This window comes from Malurus melanocephalus, unplaced genomic scaffold (genome assembly GCF_030028575.1).
Source record: "Malurus melanocephalus ecotype Western Australia unplaced genomic scaffold, MMel_1.1 scaffold_301, whole genome shotgun sequence".
NCBI classification, from domain to species: Eukaryota; Metazoa; Chordata; class Aves; order Passeriformes; family Maluridae; genus Malurus; species Malurus melanocephalus.
Genome location: NW_026623533.1, coordinates 142,298 through 162,038, shown reverse-complemented (window position 1 = coordinate 162,038; position 19,741 = coordinate 142,298). Strand labels below are relative to the sequence as shown.

Below are 19,741 nucleotides of genomic sequence, written 5' to 3'. Positions count from 1 at the left end.
TGATATTATTCCAGCTATTGACTCATCCTGAAACAACTTCCAGATGTTCGCTAACACATCCATGATAACTCCTTCCCATTCCTTTGAAAGGGACTTCTGAAAACGATACATACCAGGCAGAACAAACTCTCAAAAACCAAAAAAATATGCATTACAAGTATATATCCATATATGTATGAATGCGTACCAGCAATAGGAAAAACATGTCATTATATCATATTTTCTTTCTACATAGGGGTTTTTTTCCTCACAGATTTTACTGCAATATAGAGTTGCTGGGTGTTGTGAAAGTTTGCCAACAACAAAATCCAAATACTTTTTTTAAAATCTACAGCTGGTAATGAAAATATATGATAGTGAATATTTTACTTTATCTACTTAAAATAGACCCTTGACCTAACTCAATGTTTCTTAATTTTGAAAATGCTAGATATAGAGATCACTGGAAAAGCTTTTATTTTCTTTTTTTTGTATTTTAAGATAACTATATTAAAAGGTTTGAGAAAAAATCATTTAAAGCAGATTTTCTTTTGTGTCATTAACTTAACTTTGCCTGCTTGTGTACCAGATTTAGCTTTTGCACAGGTCATATTACTGCAATCCCTTTCTAATTAAAAATGAGATCTTCTGCAGATTAAAGATTTGGGAACATCTGAATATTCCAAGTGATACATTCTGTAACATGAACTACTCTGAATTACAAATCAGCAGCACAGTTGACGGTGTTAGTTTTAATAGCTAATCATGTATTTATGTGTATTTATACAAGACCTGTTAGTGTTGTTTTATCAATAAGCACATGATAAATGTTAATATTTTATCACTGTTGGTTGTAATGATAAAGGGCAACGGAGAAAAAAAACAAAAGAATAAATGATTGCAGGAGCTAGAAAGCTGGCACTTGCACAAAGCTTTCATGTTTTTCCATATAAAAAATGTTAAGTGTGCTCATTTACACAGCTGACATTTCATTTTTATGCATTCAGGAAAAAAGAACAACCCTCATATCCTGACCTAAATCAGAATAAATTTAATTCAGTTCTCATAGCTCACCAGCACCCAGTCAGAGGCCATAAACTGCTAATCAGCACTTACAGGTGACTGGCTTGAGCATTGCACCCCTTGAAACACAGAGAAGGGATGGGTGCTACTGCTGCCACCACAGCACACAGCTCTGAAACAGCAGCACATCATGCTGGGTTCTGTTCATCTTCTACAGTGCTGTATCATCAACAGTCCACAAAGCTGTACCCACCAGAGGAGCTCCAGCTCAGCCAGCCATTCTGACAGGGAACTGCCTTTTCAGGCAACATAAGAGTAAAATGTTTTGGAGTCATTATAGCCAGAGGACTGTTGGATGATGAGCACTAACCCAAAATCAGAAATTCAAGGCAAAAGGTCACTAAATGTCAAAGTCCTCAGAAAGAGAATCAACTTTTGAATCACGCTATGTACACACCACCTCCAAATTGCCATTCTCATTGTAAGAAACCTTTCCCCAAACCTTTCCTGGAAGCCCTCCATGCTAATCTGCACAAATTGAAAGAAATCTTTCCTTTGTTGGAGAATAAAAGTGATTCATTCACTGCATAATTTAATGGTCTGGAGAATCAGGTGGTGGAGGTGGAAAGGCATGTAGAGGTAATTGAGTCTGAAATCATTGATCTGAAGAAAAGGGAGCCAGAGCATATATCCATTGCCAACTGTAACCAGATCTTTTGCTCACAGAAGGAAGAGAACAAATAGAAAAACAGGTACAGCTGAAGACAAGATGGAAAGGGATGTGTCCCAGAGGGAGCTGGCTATTGACCCTTACAGAACTTCTAGAGACTCAGGAAAAAGAAGGCATCCAGAAAGGTTTCCTCTGAAATTATGGGACTGATGAAAATCAGACTGTTGGTATACTTTCCAACAGAGCAGGGCAAACTATTTAGGGTAAACAGTGTTTGCACTGAAATGTCTCTCTCCTTTTTAAACACAAATATGCACACAGCACATCATTAYTTCTACACAGTTACTGTTGTTACAAATTTTCAACAAGTGTTTTAGGCGGAAATATTTTGGTACATCACTTACTCATGAAACAACATGCTGGAATGTGGTTTGAGGATTAGATACATYAATTAAAAAATTAAAGGCATTCTGATTGAAACCCCATGTAGAATATTATACCCTGAAAAAAAAGAAAATTACTTTTAGAGTCTGGTGTCCAATTTTAAACATTTGTAATTCCAAATTCACCATTATTTACTTCCCCATTGAAATCTTTAGAATGTGCTAAAATAAACCATTTGTCTTAACTATAACTAATATTGATTAACCAATGTTGATTGACCAATGTTGATTAACAAATGTTGATTACCATTAATTTGTAGCTTTAATCCTCTATGGGGTGACTCACAGCAAGAAGAGTGTATTTATTTTACATATAGGTTACAAGAAAGATCATGCAAAATAATAATTAATTCTACAGATTTGCCAGTTGCATGGATCTACAGTCTGGCTACCTGGCACAAATTATGTTGAAAAAAAGCTGCACAAAAAAATACATATTCAATAAGGGAGAATAGGATCAACACTAGTTCTAATTCCTCAGATGTGCCAAATGAGTAATTGAAAATTGTTGCTTTCTGTGTGATTGCTCTAGTTGCTGGCCAGTCATCATCTAACAAACTTACCAGTCCAGAAAAATATATCAGCAAGTAATGGCTACAATATTATCAGTACATTAACCAACCTCTGAATTAAGGACTCTAATAAAAGTATCATTAACTAATAGCTTTGAACTTGTTTCAAGTTACAAAAGAAGAGTAATGTCAAAGAAGAGCTCCTTGGCTGGATTTCCCAGGGCAGTACAGGTATCTAGGTATGGGGATCTGAGTAGTCCAGTACCTGCTCAGCAACAGGGGTATCATTCGGGAAACTGTAGTAGTGGTTCCTTAGATTATGCATGTTTTGTTAAATTAACTTAATAAATGGGTTCTCATGTAATGTCTCTCCATCCAAAAGAGTTACATCTGCACTTCTAATTGGCATAGTGGTTCAATTATTTGATCAAATGGGTCAAATGGTTGTTGCTTTCATAATCCTACAACTTTGGCTTTAAAGAACTTTCATGGTTGCATCAAAAAAGATTAAAAAGTTGGCCTTTAAGTGTTCAAATCCCCAGTGGTAGGTGAAAAGGAGTGAAAATATTTTTATTGCATACTTTGAAATTAAGACTATAGATTAGTCTTGAATACTTGAGGTTGAAGGCTTAGTTAAGCTTATCTTCATCTTTCAAGATATAGGAATGAAACAGTCCATCCATTTCTGTGCTTTGTGTCCTCCTTGACTACCTACTCCAGTTTGTGGAAATACTTCACTGGGGGATTTTGGGTGTTTTCTAAAAGGCAAATCAGCATTGCAACAGAGTACCCTCTCATTTSAGAATATTCTGATGGGCAGTTTATCTCCCTAAACTCTTGCTTGGAGTCTGCTCCAAGGCAGAGAAAATATTCTCTTCTCAGAATATTTTCTAAGAATATTCTTTTTTTCTGAGACATACTACTAACAATTTTTCTGAGATTTTTCTGAGAAAAAGTTCTCTTCTGTTTCAGGGAAGAGAACATGTCTGAGGGGTTCCAAATGATCTGACCCTACAAGCCTTAAAAACATGCTGAGCTGCAGGACTGAAAACCCCCATGAAGACAGAAAAAGGCCAACACCTGTCATAAAAAGAAAGCAATTTTACTTTAAAAGCAGAACTATGAAACAGGAAAGTGGAAGAAACAGACTGCAACTAGTAAAAAGTTTGCCAAAAAAGTAACAACAYTTTTTGGGGGAAAGGCTCTAGCATCATCAAAGATAATAAAATAAGGCAACAAGCAAGAAAATGGAAGAAACAAAGATATTTAAATATTTTTAATTAAGGAACTGTTTGACTTTAAATTGTCCATTCATATTTAGATTAGCAAAAGGAAGTGCCCACATGATATGCACTGATAAATTAGTCTGCAAAGATTTTTTTTTTTACCTTAGAAATTACTGAGATTTTAAAATGTTAAAAGTAAATATTGATGTCTTCTCTGCAAATGCCATTTATCTGCGCATGGACTTTACATCTCAGTGTTTAATGTAACTCCTAATTCCTTAAAGATTAAATTATCATTTATGGTACTTTAGTGCCCTAATTTCTTAATTGCTGCTCTAAATATTTTCCATCATTTTCTGCCCAATGGATATGTCTGTTGAACTAGTTATAAAGGATTTTTTATAAACTTACTGTCACCTTAAACAAAAGGCCTGACAGGCGACACTGATGTTGAAAACAAGTAAGTTTCATAATCGGCTGAAAGCTTATACTTGATTTTTCTCCCACAAGAGCACAAAGGCTCCTTATTAAAAACTTAATAAAAGGTAAGGATGAGTTCTTTGGTACAGTGCAATATGATGACAAGTTAAAGAATTGCTCAAACAGATCAGATTTAGGGAGGCCAACAGCCAAATCAAACAGTGAGGGTTGGTAATATGCATGGGAGCAGCACATTATCATGTCTCTGGGGACAAGGGATTCAGATTATAATTCTTGCACTCAGTTCTATATTTGGGAAGAGCTCATATGCCAACAAACTGATTGTAGCTCTAACTTCCTTTATTGCTCTGCTAAACCTTTAGATTATTTCTGTGAGTGGAGATAAAGCAGTCCACTGCTTACAGGAAAAAGGTTGAAGGATAAAAGCGAAAGGACAAACTTATTACAGTGTTGATATACAATATTGCAATCATTTCAGCTGCTTCCATTTCAGGCTTTTGGTAAGCATTTTACATGATATCCATAAAAACCAGCTTTGCAACAGCACCACAAACTAGCATTAAGTCAATGGAATGTGTTTTAGCAGCTATCAAATCTATGATGCTATGTAATACCTTACAAGCGGGAAATTTGAAGCACACAGCATACACATACCCATGGCAGGGGGGTTGGATTGAAGACCTTTAAAGGTCCTGTCCAAACCAAATCATTCTATAATTCTTTGATTTTAAAAAAAAATTGGTTTATAGAACAGGTAGCAAAGTTTAGGTGCTACTGTCTGGGATAGCTGTGCCTGCCACGATGTTAGGCAAGGAATTTAAAATTTTGCATCTGTGTATATACTTTTCCACATCTCATCTGGCTTCTCTATTAGCGTAACAGACTATAAGAGACAGGGCTCTCTTGCATACCTTCTCAACAACTTGTAACTCAAGACAGACTCATATTACTCAGATAGTACTATTTAAAATGTCACAATATAAGGGAAGATGCCTATACAGAGAGAGAGAGATGGAAACCTCTGCTCTAAGAACAAAAAAGAATACCTCAGACAAGGGCAACCTCATCATGCTATCATATCTGTGTATATAATACAGCTTAACTATGTCAGTACGTGTATAACTGTAGGGTAACTGTGTACATGCAAATAAAAGCATATGTGAAACTGGAGAATGGATGACACTGGATTATGACTCAGGCTGCCACTATGCACATGGACATTACATGTGTTTAATTTATTTTCCTCACATAAAATTCCATTCCTGCATAATAGTAGTTAAGTTAGTGATGATCTTCATGGTCGTGTAGTTACAGAGGCTTTTTCTGTTCATTGATTTGCAGTTGTTCATATTTGAATTTCCTCTTTCATTTTATTATGCAGTGTTTTCTGCCATAAGATCTCCTGGAGCTTTTGTTTCAGCTATTCACACTGAATCTTTGTCATCAGAATACTTAACCTCAATCCTCACATCACCCTTCCAAAACTGTTCTGAAAGTGCTGAGTGCAGGTCTCAGCATGGATCCCTGTGGGATCTCACCAAAAATTTCTCCCTTCTAAAAACAAAGTCATTTATTCCAATGTTTTAACCTCTGATCTGTAATTAATCCAGTGGAAGGCAACAAAGATGAAGGGACTGGACAAGAGGCAATGGGCAAAAGGAGATTCACAGGAAATTCTGCTTAATATGAGGAAGAACTTTACTGTGCAAGTGACTGAGTACTAGAACAGATTTTCCAGAGAGGTTGTGTAATCTCCCTCACTGGAGATAATGAAATGGGCCATGTGCTCTAGACTGACCCTGCTTGAGCAGGGAGATTGGACCAGATGACCCACTGTAGTCCATTCCAAGCTGACCCATTGTGTGATTCTGTGAATTCATGTCTCAAAGAATACTCATTCTCATCCTATATGAGAGTAGTCTCTAAATATTTTTAAAGCCTTCTCCAAAAGGTCATCGAGCTAATATACATACATATTAACCTGATTATCCTTCTTATTCATGTATTTATTGCCTTCACTAAATAACTCAGATTAATCATGCATCAATTTCTTTTATTTTAAAAAAAGAGGTGTGGTTCAACTCTTACCCCATTGCAATTTCTCTTTATGAAACTTATTAAGTTCCTTCATATATAAATCAGACATATTAGTCTATTCCTGCCAAACTCAGCCATTAATTCCTTTTAAAATATTTGGTTACACTGCTGTCTTCCATTCCTCTGATTCCAGGACTGCACATCACATAGTTCATCAGTTCTGTGTTCTAGTTCCCTCAAAATTCTGTGGCATCTGCCATATAATGCCATCCTTTGTTTCTTTTTCTTTTTTTTCCCCCTTAAAAATTCTCTCAACATTTTCCAGTCAAAAATTATCACAGAGATATATCATCTGTTGCAGACATAATTATGCAGTGCATAACTTCTACTAAATAAGTGATCAGATCATGAAATCTTTCTATATACTAAAGAAGAAAGAAAAATTATGAACAAGTTAGGCTATACTTTCCCACATTCGCTGAGTTTGGGGAAAAAAAAATAAAGTTTGAAAAGCTGAAAAAGTCTGAGAAGTATGAAAAGCACCTCTATGTAGGCAGCATTTTCATCACTTGTGTCATGTTCACCTGAAGAATAGCCCATTGGCAGTGTGCCACATGCCTTAATTATCTGACTGACAACTTTATTCTTGGATGCCAAATGCTCCCCATGGTTTGTTTCCAGATAGGTTCTTTCTTATGCAATAGAGTGACAGGTGATATTTGATTGTAAAAGTCAAACTTTTGTAAAAAGTTTGTAAAAAAAAATTGTTTTTGTAAAAAATTTGACTTTCTAAAAGTCAAATTCCAGTGTCATACTAAAGTTTGAAAAAGCAGCATAGGTTTTTCCTACAAACCTCTGAATGGATGGCACAAAAAATAAGAAATTACTACCCATTTTTCTACATCATCATACAGACAAGATGATTTTACAGGTAAAGCAATCCCTATTTTTTGCACTTTAATGGAGGAAGGCTTGTACAAAGGTTCATGTATCTCTAAGAGTAAGACGTCTTTTATCATATATGTTACATGCCAGGATTTTGCTATGATTATTATTATATTTTCCAAACCTCTCTTCTTTTTTCTTTGTAAACAAACTTAAAAATCTGGAGCCAATGTATTTTATTTCACAGCTGTGACTAATCTACTAAAGCATACTTGAAATAAATTACTTGCAGTAGTCCTTATTGAGAAACTATGTTTCTTTCTTAAGGTTAGCCAGTCAGGAAAATTAGTATTTTTCTAAACACCTTACTGTAACTGAGAAGAGAGACAGTCTTAAAATAGCAACAATAATGGTTTTAGTAATAGACTATATTTTAAAATGCCAGTAATGGTATTTTTAAACAAAAAGCTAGAAATGTACTATAAATGTGTGCTATGAAGAATATTAGCATGTAGCTGTCAGACAATCTCAATGAATTATTTCATTGTTGAATTATGAAATCATTGTGTTTGATATTATTATACACATACAATCCAGATCTGATGCAGATCACGTTCAAGAAGAATTCCAAACAGCCTGAGCTCATCATTAACCCTATGCCAAGCAGGGTTTATAGATAACTATTAAATGAAAATTAGATTATACCTAGTTCTAACAGTTTCTATAGTGCCACTCTTTGCTCATTTTGACAAAGGCACGGTTAAGATAGAACAGAAAACATCGATTTTTTTCTTTTTCTCTAAAGAATACACCTATCTGCCATTTTCAAACAAATGAGAAAAAAAGTCATTTACAGATTCTTCTTTCATATCTATTCTACCTGTTTTCTTAATGTTTGCTTCTGCAGATCAACTCCTGATGTTTAAAATATTTGTTGTCTCATGGACACAAGCAAATATATGAACAGTCCTTTTACCTTTACGAGGTAAGCTTGGCAGTCACTGACATAATCATACTCCAGTCCATCAAAGGTATAATAATGTCGGTCTCCATAAATGGTGCACACAGAAGGACAGGGGTAACTGGTGCAGTTGAAGACGCCTCTCCGACAAACACTGCAAGGAAAACCAACAGTCAGTATCTACTCATAACATAGTCATTTGCTGTGCATTTTCAAGAAAAAGCTTTCTCGGGCTCTTTTTTTTTCCAAATTGTACAGAAATTCATTAATGGAATCAAATTCTCAGACCTTGAAACAGAGACTTGTGATGTGCATTGCTTCTGAAGATAGTGGTGACACCATGGCAAAAAAAGTGTAGAATATTTTCCCACCAGTCCATATGTATAATAAAAATGCATTAAAAATAAATGAAAAATCTCAAACTTTTCATGGCTTGTGCAAATATTTCCATCACTGCCTCCAGTAAAGATAAGGCACAATGCCACAATATGCTCATTCATAAGACATCAATATTCTATTTTTTCTTTCCAAATTTGGGTAAAGGTCTGCAAATATTGAAAGGAAAATACCTCCAGTTGCTACCTGTAAGATTTCAGGGCATCAGACAAATATGGAATGAGTTTAAGAAATTATTGCTGACAAATTTGCAAGATTATTTTTCCTGTCAGCTACATTCAGTGGCTTACACAAATTTGTATGAACGTAGTATTGGCATCCTCTATTTTTGCTTTGGTAAGTGTAAATATTCAGTTGATTTCCCAATGCAGTTTTTAACTAATTAAAAGATGCCATGCCAATTCTTTTTCATTATTAAATATATACTTAACTGAATATAGGTATTTCGTCTAGCAAACTAGCATAGATGAAAAACTGTTTTGTGTCCATATGAATCAGGTAAAGCTCCTTAAAAAAGATGCTGGCGACTAGCTCATTTTTCAATTCTAACGTATTTCTTTTTTCCAATTTGCCCATGTTCTCCTTTTGCAATCACTCATAGTAACTGACAAATTACATTGCAAACCATCCATTTCTCAAAAGAGCAGACTATTTACCACTGCCATACATTCAATATCTCTCTTTTTCTGCTTGGTTGTCTTTTATGATATTCTATTCTGCAAAATGCCAAATGTCTCTTCTTCAGAGATCAACAAATAATGTATGGAATTAAGCATTTCTTCCTGATTGCTTTTTAACCTGGATATCTTCAATTTAATTTTCACATCTGAAGAGGCACTCACCCCAAAGTCTTCCTACTATCCAAGTCTGTCAGTAAGCCTAATAAAAGATATATCCTGTAGCTATCTACAAACAAGAACTTAAATATTTGATTTGTACTCAACACATTTTCTGTATCAGTCTCACTCTGAGTCTAGATCCAGATGATTTAGAAGAATGCAAAATTAATGTCACTCACCATGTGTAACATGGAGTAGCTATCACTTCTCCTGACAGAAATTCCCTGTCTTTCCAGGTGCATGGACAACTGTCAGGAATATAACATTTCCCTCTATGCTCAGCCATCCTTCAAAGTAAAAGAATTATTAAGACGAAAAAGTTAATCTACAAGACAATCAATGCAACTGAATGTGTAGTGTATTGTCTAAACACCACCAAGGGCAACCGGTTTTCCGTCCAGCTGAGGAAAACTGTTTCATCAGCAAAAGCTGTCYAAATCAAGTGATCTCCACTGTGCACAGCTGGAGACCTTGCCAACTCACAGCTGCTCACAGCTACAGCTCTCCTTCTATCTACAAAGGGTTTGTTGGTGTGGGCAGCAGTTCCCATGCAGGAGTGTAGATGGTGCAGGTATTCCTCCCTAAAAATTGCAGAGCTTCTGTGTACCATGCAAGCTGCTGCAGCTGCAGCAAGACTGCCCATCCCTCTCTGCTGCTCTCTTGTCCTGCTATGCTGGGGAAGCAGCTGCACTGGTGTGCCCGCACCTCTCCACAGACAGCACCCATCCTGAGAGCGCAACAGTGAGCTGGGCTACAGCACCTATTGCACAGTCTAAGAAGGGGGGGGTGAAGGATACTTGCCTACACAAGGAAATCTGAAACACCTAACAAGCTTAAGACAAAACAGGCATTTGATGCATTAGATCAATAAGCAACCCAGAGATATGGTCAAACATTTTGCTATCTCATTTCTACCTATTTAGCAACATTAACTTTTTTAACCGAAGTGCTAATGACATTCCCAATGATGTTCTTCAGGAGAGCAGTTCCTGGAGTTGTCATGTAGCACATGGCTCAAAGTACAATCTTGAGATTTTACATTCAAATAAACTATATTGTGCAAGTGGTAGAAGTCACCTCCTGTCTAGATAGTCCCAAATACCAGCCAACTGGACTGGTATTAAGCTGAATAACTGATGGCCTTTTAGCTGTTATTGTGTGTCTGTGACATTTCATAGAACAATGGTTTCAAAATTAGAGGTGCAATACCACTGGAATTTAAAAAGAAGAAAAAATAAGCAGAGTTAAACAGTGGAAAATATGTATTTGGCTTGTGCTCCAGGTTATTCCATCAAAACTTACCCAGAGGGGCAAATGCAGCCACTTGCACAGGGTGGTGAGGGGACACAGGAGAAGTTCATGGCAAGGTTTGCACAAGATATGCCACAATTCACACCGGCTGCTGGTAWTCCAGGCACAGGAGATCTGCAGTCATAGTAGATTTTTCCTTCAGGGCATATGTGAACTTCAAATGCAAAATGCAGGTTAGAACTGTTCTTTCACACTGAAGGTTTTCTAGTTGCTTTTGATCACAATCTATTTCTTTGGTTACAAAGTGAAGTTCCATTACAGTTCACATAACAATGCAATCTGAATAACAGTCTATAACATGATCTATATTACAGAGATATACAATTAATATATGTTCTAATATCAAAAAAACATAATAGTAAGCTTCTGGATGTATGCACCTGGAATCTGACAGTCCATTCTCAAAGATGGAGTTATTGTGCCTCAGGCAGAAAAACCCTTAGAAGTAGAATAATTTTCATGGTACTTCCAAATACATTAGAAATGCATTAAAACGTTTACTTTCTAGAAATTAAGATCTTACCGCTTCCTTAACATGGATAGTGAGCCTAAGTATAGGTATTCCCATGAGTACACATTGACCTAGATGTCACATGCAATTTTTTTATTTTTCTTTAATTTCCCAAGTGACTAAGTAGTACAATTTGTGCTACAGAAAAAGAAAAAACTGAATAAACAACCAAGACAATTTGTGCTCCTAATCTCCGATTTTAAATATGTTGTCATGCAAAATCTCCCATAATTTAAATACATTCAAGGAGAAAAACCAAATTACTATTCAATGTCAAATTGTCTCTTTGTGCAAACTTTAATATGGGACAAGACTATAAATTACCTATATTTTCTGTAGTGGCTTCAATACATTTCACTGTTCCATTCAAACATTGACTAGAAAAGACAAGGAAACCCAAGTTTATTCAAGGGAAAAGTGTTTTGTAGTCACCATGTTAAAGAAGATTATAAAATTCAACCTAATTTAAACAACAGAAATCAGGAGGAGAAAGAGGAGTAAAATCAAAAAGCTTGAGCTCTGCTCAACATTTTATTGGTATTTACTAACTGCTGATCTGTAGTGAGGGCTTAAATTCAGAGTTCATGTACTATGTCATTTCCTAAATTCCACCAAAATTTAAAAAACGCTGAGTATGTCAACCCCTGTGAGAATGGGGGCCAGGTGATTCAGGATGCAGGCAGTATAACACAAAACCTTTTCCCCCGCAGCTTACAGAATTTTCCAGGTATTTTGTTAAAATAATCAGGTACATAATCCAATTTATACTAGGCTTCCTTGTATTAAGTGAGCAAAACCAAAAAAAAATCTTGATACAATAAACCTTCAATCAACTTGAAAAAAATGCTCAGATCACTTAAAATAGCATCCAAACTGTGATACAAGAAAGATAAAACTCTTGGCACTCAAACCTACCAGGAGCCTGTTGGTGAAGGAATGATTTCTCCAGGCTGGAGGACTTTGCCTTTGTAATGACAATGACAGCCAGATCTGTTAAAAGAATATTCATGCATTTAGATACTAAAGCAAGATGAAATGGGATTTAAGGGCCATCTATTTATCAAGGTATTATGGTAAGCAGGTCTTAGCATTAACTCGATTCATTAACCCAGTCCTTATATGTACAATGTTCTTTGAAAGACAACTTAAAGATGACACTCAGACTGTATTGAAATCAGTGGCAAAACTCGTATCGCCTTCAATAAAGCCAGGATTTTCCTCAATCTTTGCACTTTTTATTTGCTCTTTCTGTGCATTATTCTAATAGAAAGGACTTTTTCTTCTCACTTATGGGAGTGGAATGGAAATATGCAATTCCAATTCATCATATTGTTAAAATCATGGGATAGAGCAATTATCATAGCAAAATCCATTAACTCTGTGATAAGATCCAGGTGGATTAGAAGCAGCAACAGAATTACCTAGAAACCATAAAAAATATGCAAATAACAAATTGCCTCACACTTTAATAGTTTGAAAAAGTCTTTATCCCCACAGTATGAACTTTACTGGTATTTCCAAAATACATGTTGTAATGAACAGAAATAACTCTGTATAATCTTCAAATTTATATAAAATACTCATTCAGCTTTAATTCAGTATCTGAACTCAGTAAGTACCTATGGTGGCAAGCTGTAAAATTTTGGTATGCAGCATACAAAAACTATTTCCTCTCATTTACCATTTCCTCCCATTTAGCTGAAGAGGTTTGCTTTGTGAGACAGAACAAAGACTCCTCTAGCCACCCTTTCCATACTCTCCCTTACTTTATGGATTGCTGCTTTATAGAGTCCTTTTCATTTTTCCTCATGTTAAAGACAAGGTTTTCATGTGAAAATGCTATCCCATGAATTTAAGAAGTTTTATTACCCTTCTCTGAAGCAGTTTGACAGATCTGCTCTAAAGTGCAGTAGATGTACATACACAAAACAACAGATGAGGCCCCACTATTGATTAGCAAGAAAGAATACAAAATCTTCACATAATGTTTGTTACCTTCTCTAGACAGCCTACATCTTGAGGTAAACAGCAGAAAAGCTACTTTAAATCTTGTTGGAAAGAGGAAAATGTGCCCCTATATATATTCCATTCTTTTATTACTTACATTGATACACAGAAGTTGACCGACTCTTCAAAATACTTCCCATCAGGACAATTACATCCTTCTGCACAGTCATCAGCACAGATATTTGCCATAGAAAGTGAAGCACATGAATGTTTACAAAAAGAAGAGCACTGATGATAAAGCATACCACTGTGACACATCACAGCTGGAGGAAAGAGAGGGAGAAAGAAGGGAGAACAGCATAATCTTAAAATGTGAAAAAAAAAAAAAAAAAAAAAAAAAAAAAAAAAAGGAAAAAAAAAAAAAAAAAAAAAAAAAAAAAGCAAAGCAAAGTGATCTCTTGCTGCACTCGGTTTAGTTGAAAAGCATGAGAAAAATAAGCTGCTTTTTTATTTCTTAAGTTAGAAATATTTAGATTCAGAGGGTTTGTGTTAAAATAATTATTTGGCTGGAACTGTTTTGTAAATAGGAGCTGTCTATTCTTTCTATATGTTAAAGTGGGCATCTGTCTAGTAATTTGGGCTTCCAAGAGAGGCAGAATGGTCCAGGTAAGGCTGAGGCACTGCTATATGGCTTAGAAACAGAAATACAGGAGCTGGATTTCAATAACCCTTGTGGGTCCCTTCCAGCTCAGGATACTCTAAGATTCTGTGAAATGCCTTGTTTTAAATCATTACTCTATCCTGCTTGTCAAATCACTGCCCACCCTGCTCTGCCCACCCTAGGGAGCTTTTGCCAGCCCAGCTTGCTTCCTCTTAGGGAATGGCTTCCTTCCTGCCACTCCCTGACTACCTTGTCCTAATAGGGGCTTCCATATGACTTAGGGTTTCAAAGAAGGATTTTCATTTCTCTCTGTGACCAACAGAAAGGGCAGCCACTCCCTGTGAGGCAGTTCAGGGGCACTAACTCAGATGCCTGATGTGAAGGCTCTCATCATTCTCCCTGAGTACATCATTACACCATGCAAAGAGAAGCCAAGCCCTGTCTTGTGGAGCAAATGAAATTTGTAGACTTTCACATATTTCTAAAAGATATTGCATTATGAAAATGTTACTCACCACAGTAAGAAATATGAGATCTGAAGTCAACAATGACGCCATGCTTGCCACAGACATAAGCATAGTGTGCCAAAGCATTGCACAAGCAGCTGCTTCCACATTTGCACGCGTCGAAGCGGCAGAGCTGGTAGTATAACCCTGGACTAATGTAGGCATGGCAGGCAGCAAAAACATCCTGGTTGATGATATCGCAGTGAGATGCATACCCAGCTAAGAGAAGGGGACATTGCTTCAGCCAGATCCATTTTAATACAACAGTTAGTCAAATCAATAGCACAGAATATTAAAATCAAACATAGCCAGCTGTGCAATAAAATCTTGCATACATCTTTCCATAAAGTTCTATAGTTTAAAATTTATATTACAAGCAACTCCCTCAACAATAAACTCCACTTAAGATAAAAATAACCACTAAAAAAGTTATGCCTTCCTCTAGTAGCACAAGAAATTTAAATGCCAAAATAATATATTTCAAATGAGTAACTAAAAGCACCCCAAATCTTGGAATGTGGTTTTCCTACTTGACATTTCATTTTGTTTTAACAACAGCAATAATCATATATGTTTTGGCATGTGGTATCAGGAAGTATTACAAACCAGAGCTTGAGGGCATGCAAATCCCATGTTGGCCATATTCCTTCTAGCAGCAACAAACCCTCTTCCAGCCTTCTGGCCATTGAAGCAGACTACCACCACATGCGGTGGAATAGCTTAGGAACACTGTAGTGTGGAATATATTTAAGCTACTTTTGTTGCTAAAAGAATGTCCTACACTCCATGTTCATTGCCACATAAACACATTGACACAAGAGTTCATGAAGTTTCTCAGTAAACTAGATTCATGGACTGCACTTGATTTAGTTGAAAATTAACCTGGCAAAATAAGTAAACAAACAAACAACCTTTTTTTTTAGTTTCATGAGATCATTATCATCTCAGACCTGGAAAAGATGCGTGTGCTTGTAGCATGGCCTGGATCACTTTACTCTCCTCTTCTTTTTCACAGTGATTAATACAGGATCATAGGAAAATCAGAGCTGAAAAGTATGCTCAGAATGTCATGCAGTCCACCCTTCTGCTCTAAACAGCCTACATTTATGTCAAACTCCACCTTCACTGAGATAGCATAGAACTGAGGGTGAGGCATGAAGGCTCTGAGCTGGTCTGGCTCAGAGATACTGCTTTAGAAGGCAGACCATGAGGAAGGCATAAAAACTCTTAGAATGCCACACATTGTTAGAGGTTTATGGTTACTCTAGACTTGCTTCAAAAGGCTCTAAATATGGATAAATCCCACATCCTTAGTGAGATCTGACGTCTGTAACATTAAAAATATTAGACTACATTCTGTCAGAATTGGCAGCTACAGTCTACCCATTGTCTTCATTAATTGAAAAGAACAGCAATGCAAAAGGGAGGCAGTGAAAGTTCAACACAAACCATAGGCATGCCACCAGCCAAAATGAAATCTTTATCCAGGGATCTGGTTTTTGGATGCAGAACATAGATAGAGGATAAAGAAACTTTTAATGCAACAAGCATGGAGAAGCCAGAGAGAGGACTTTTGATCTGAACACTGTGTCCTGTACTTTCTTTATCGATCTTCAAACACACATCACATCTTTCCTCTCAACTGGTAGGATTTACAGGACCACAGACAGCTAACACTCTGCATGCATAGTAGACAGCAAAATTTAGTACTCCTGGCCAATACACCCAGCGATAAATGACCAAATAGCTTTTATTTATCAAGTACATGCTAAATGTATGGAAAGAAGAGTCTTTGCCAAAAAAAAAAAAAAAAAAGTGCACCTCTAAGCCTGAAGCTGAAATACATGTATGTGCAACTTCTTCACAGAGATAACAAAAACTGTCCCATAATATTAATATACAGCTAATTCCAGACTCCCATGTGAAAACATACCGTTTTGCTGATTAACATTGCAAGGATCAACCACAGGAATATTGATAGGCATGGAGCAAGCTGAGGAAACTTTCCATGCATTGGCATGAAGTTGTGGGGTTCCTTCTATCATCCCTGCTGGAGATCTGAAAAGGAAAATATCAACACTGATCAACATCCTGCTGACCTTAGGGACTACATGGCTGAGGGTGCAAGTTCATTAACAAGGCCTAATCAATGAACAATCAATGTGCCAAAAGAATTTCCATTTGTGATGATAAAAGAAAAGAGGGCATGGGAAACTTTTTCCACGATATTTCATTCAAGTGAAAATGTTCCTACACTCAAAGTCTGCCTTTACTTGTGCTTAATTCAAGTATTCTGAAATCAGTTGGAGGAGGCATTAAAGAGAGGAGATTAGGCCTTTATACCAGTATAAAAATGGAACAAAATGTCAAAATTTGACCTGTTAGACAATTTTGGAGTTGTAGAGCAGAGCTGTTTGTGTTTTGATGCTGGCTTGCACCAAGTATTTCAGAAGCATTTATTATTTCTAAACAAGTTTTATGACATTATAGCTTGAGRAACTTTGGAGGAAATAAGCTTAAAAAGTAAGGAAAGTGTGCCCTGCTAATTAAAACATTCCTGAGGAATTACTTTTTTTTGCATTAAAACTTGATATAAGAAGGAAAATCAAGTAGTAGGAAGTGTCAACCATGTGAGGATGATACCAGTATTATCACCCATTCTTTTTGTCACTGCTCATGTATTTGCTCTGAAGATAAGGGAGCGACAAAAAAGGAAAACGTGCATTTAAGTAATACTATCATCCAATAACTTCTGCAAATAATATTGCATAAATATGGTTGCTTTCCATAATTTCTTAGCAAAGCATCTTAGAATGCCTAAATTTATCACTTTCATATTTTTAAAAGTGACTACCATTTTTCTTAAGATATTTTATATTGGTTAGTTTAATAAAGTTTGAGCRTGTTAATGAAATTAAATAATCAGATGATTACAGTCAACAAAACTTTTCACTGGTTATTAAACACAATATAAATGTACAACCTGTAACTTACAAAAAATCATCTCTTAAATTTCCATTGTATGTTCCACATAGTCCTAATGTTCTTTTCTTCCATCTGACATCAACTTGAACATAGATCCTCTCTCCATCTTTAGCAAACAGTATCTTCAAACCAAAACTAGTTTTCAGTTGAACAAAGAAAGAAGATATATTCTGAATTTCAATAGCCCCTGAATATAGCAAAAGAAGGAGAAAAACAAAATAACTGAAACCCAACTTCCAGGTTGTACTGGTTTACCCATAAAGCAAAAAAGATTTCAAAAACTCAGAAAYAAAATTAGAAACCTCACTATCAGCCAAACATCCTCACCTATTCTCCATCTGAGCTAATTTCCAGTAACAACACAAATCAGAAATTCCAGCTACTGTCAACAGTTAAAAAATCTCCCACCTTTCTGTACCTGTGAGCTTTCTAGAAAACACTAGCATATCTCTTTGGTGTTTTTTTTGTTTTTTTTTTTTTTTTTTTTTTTTTTTTTTTATTTTAGAAGACAGCAATGCTACTGCAGGCCTCTGGCAATGAGAAGACAAGACAAAAAAACCCTTGTTTCCCAGTTTCCAGCAAGATTATATGACTAATCAACAGATGGCTATAACGTGTATTGAATCTTTAGATAGAAGGTTTTCTCTTATCACTATTTGCATGACATCAGTAGATCTCCTCCTTGGATTGTATGTGAATRGAGGCCCTATCAAATTCCCAGCTTTCCTTCCCAGCAAATCCATTATGTGAGGAAATGGAGATTTCACAGTCACACCATTCATTTGCTGCATATTGTTGGTCTACTTGCAACTGCAGGCTTAAAGTAGATCTACCTTCACAAGCAACCTCTATGCATGCACACACAAAGACTCAGGTGCACAAACCAAGAGAGGAAGATAAAATCCTAAAAGATGTCCTTAAGTGATCAGACTTACTAGAAAAACACAATTATCAAGAATGTGACACTAAAATATTTTTCATAGATTATATTTGTTGCAGACTGCAAAGAGACAAGGAAGTGAATGGGACTGATTAAAAAGAAAAATAAAATGAAGTTACCAATCAAATCAGGAAGCAGAATTGTCAACATAAAGCATAACCAAGCTATGAAGCTCATTACCATAGAAAGCTGTGAATGCCAAAAGCAGAACTGTGGCTGGAGAAATTCAATGAAGAAAATACATAGCTGCAACCATCAGCACAGAACTTCCTAAACTCTGTTTTCCTGAAGGATGGAAAGAACTTTACTTTCACTTTGTCCTTTTAAAAAGAGACTAAAAATCTGGTAAGTGGTCACTATGAGTTATAAAGTTTAGCAATATAATTTCTACTTTCAGTGCTTAATGTTACAACATGCTGTTAAGCTGGTTTATTTTACTATCTTTTCCAAAAATGTGAAGTAACCTGTCTGAAATCACAATGTAAGTCAGCAGTGAAATACATGTAGATCTCTTGGTGCACATGGATTCTATTCAATTCTATTTAGTCTGAAAAGCTTTAAACAAGCCTAGAATTTATCATCAAGGCCTCTTCACCTCCTTTATTTTTCTTACCTCCTTCCCTAAAATAAATAAAATTAGTGGGATTTCTAGGTTCTCTGTAAGATAAGAAAGAGGGCATATGAAGCATATGACGGCATATAAACTGTTTCATAGACAATAAGAGTAAATTTATATAATTATATAAGTTCTAAAATGTAAGAAATTGAACACTTTTACAAGTTATGTTTAAAGAAATTCCCTTTTCGTGGAGAGATATTGTTAAAAAAATTTGGAGAATATAATGGACAGAATGTGAACACTGGTAAAATTCTTCTCCATGTACTTCTTACCATTGAGATTAAAAACTTGGTTGGGCACACTTTGGATTTGACCATATCTGGTGAGAGTTACTTGTTTCCTCACATCATCTTCAAGAACTAGTGTTATAGATTCAATGCAGGCGTGGTCAAAGTTCTAAGTAGAAACAAATTTCACCATCAGAAAGAGGTAATCACAGAGTATTACCATGGAAAACAGAACCACACAAACAGGTGGAAAAACAAGCTTATAGAAAGGAAATATCAGAATGTAATCAGGTAAATCAGTTGTAGACTATTGCTTAAAGCATTAAACAAAGCACTCAAAACTGTGTGTCCAACATAATAAAACATTGCTTATGCATAATCTCCTTATGCTAGGAAAATGCATTTTAGCTATTATGGCTGTCTTATAATAAGTGGACAGAGATCCCTAGTCACTGATACTGGGTTCAGAATTCCATAGTTGCATAGCTACTCTGGGAACTGCTCATTGATGGGTAAACCAATGGTAGAGCAAGTCTGACCCTGTCTAAATCAAGCTGCTGCAGCTAGAGCACAAATGCAGCAATGCAAGAAAAAACACCCTTCATGGTGCACATGAAGGGTG

The 19,741-nt window shown here is 36.0% G+C and overlaps 1 protein-coding gene across 1 annotated transcript in view; it reads right to left on the bottom strand.

Moving 5' to 3' along the window:
• OTOGL (otogelin like) overlaps nt 1–19,741 on the bottom strand; it is an 88,566-nt gene that overhangs the window by 47,299 nt on the left and 21,526 nt on the right. The window contains exons 16-25 of the mRNA XM_057377133.1: nt 19,165–19,288; nt 17,343–17,520; nt 16,282–16,406; nt 14,358–14,567; nt 13,339–13,504; nt 12,150–12,224; nt 11,559–11,611; nt 10,715–10,877; nt 9,592–9,699; nt 8,193–8,331 (exon numbers count right to left, since the gene is read on the bottom strand). Coding sequence (XP_057233116.1) covers nt 8,193–8,331; nt 9,592–9,699; nt 10,715–10,877; nt 11,559–11,611; nt 12,150–12,224; nt 13,339–13,504; nt 14,358–14,567; nt 16,282–16,406; nt 17,343–17,520; nt 19,165–19,288 — 1,341 coding nt within the window. The remainder of the gene's footprint in view (nt 1–8,192; nt 8,332–9,591; nt 9,700–10,714; nt 10,878–11,558; nt 11,612–12,149; nt 12,225–13,338; nt 13,505–14,357; nt 14,568–16,281; nt 16,407–17,342; nt 17,521–19,164; nt 19,289–19,741) is intronic.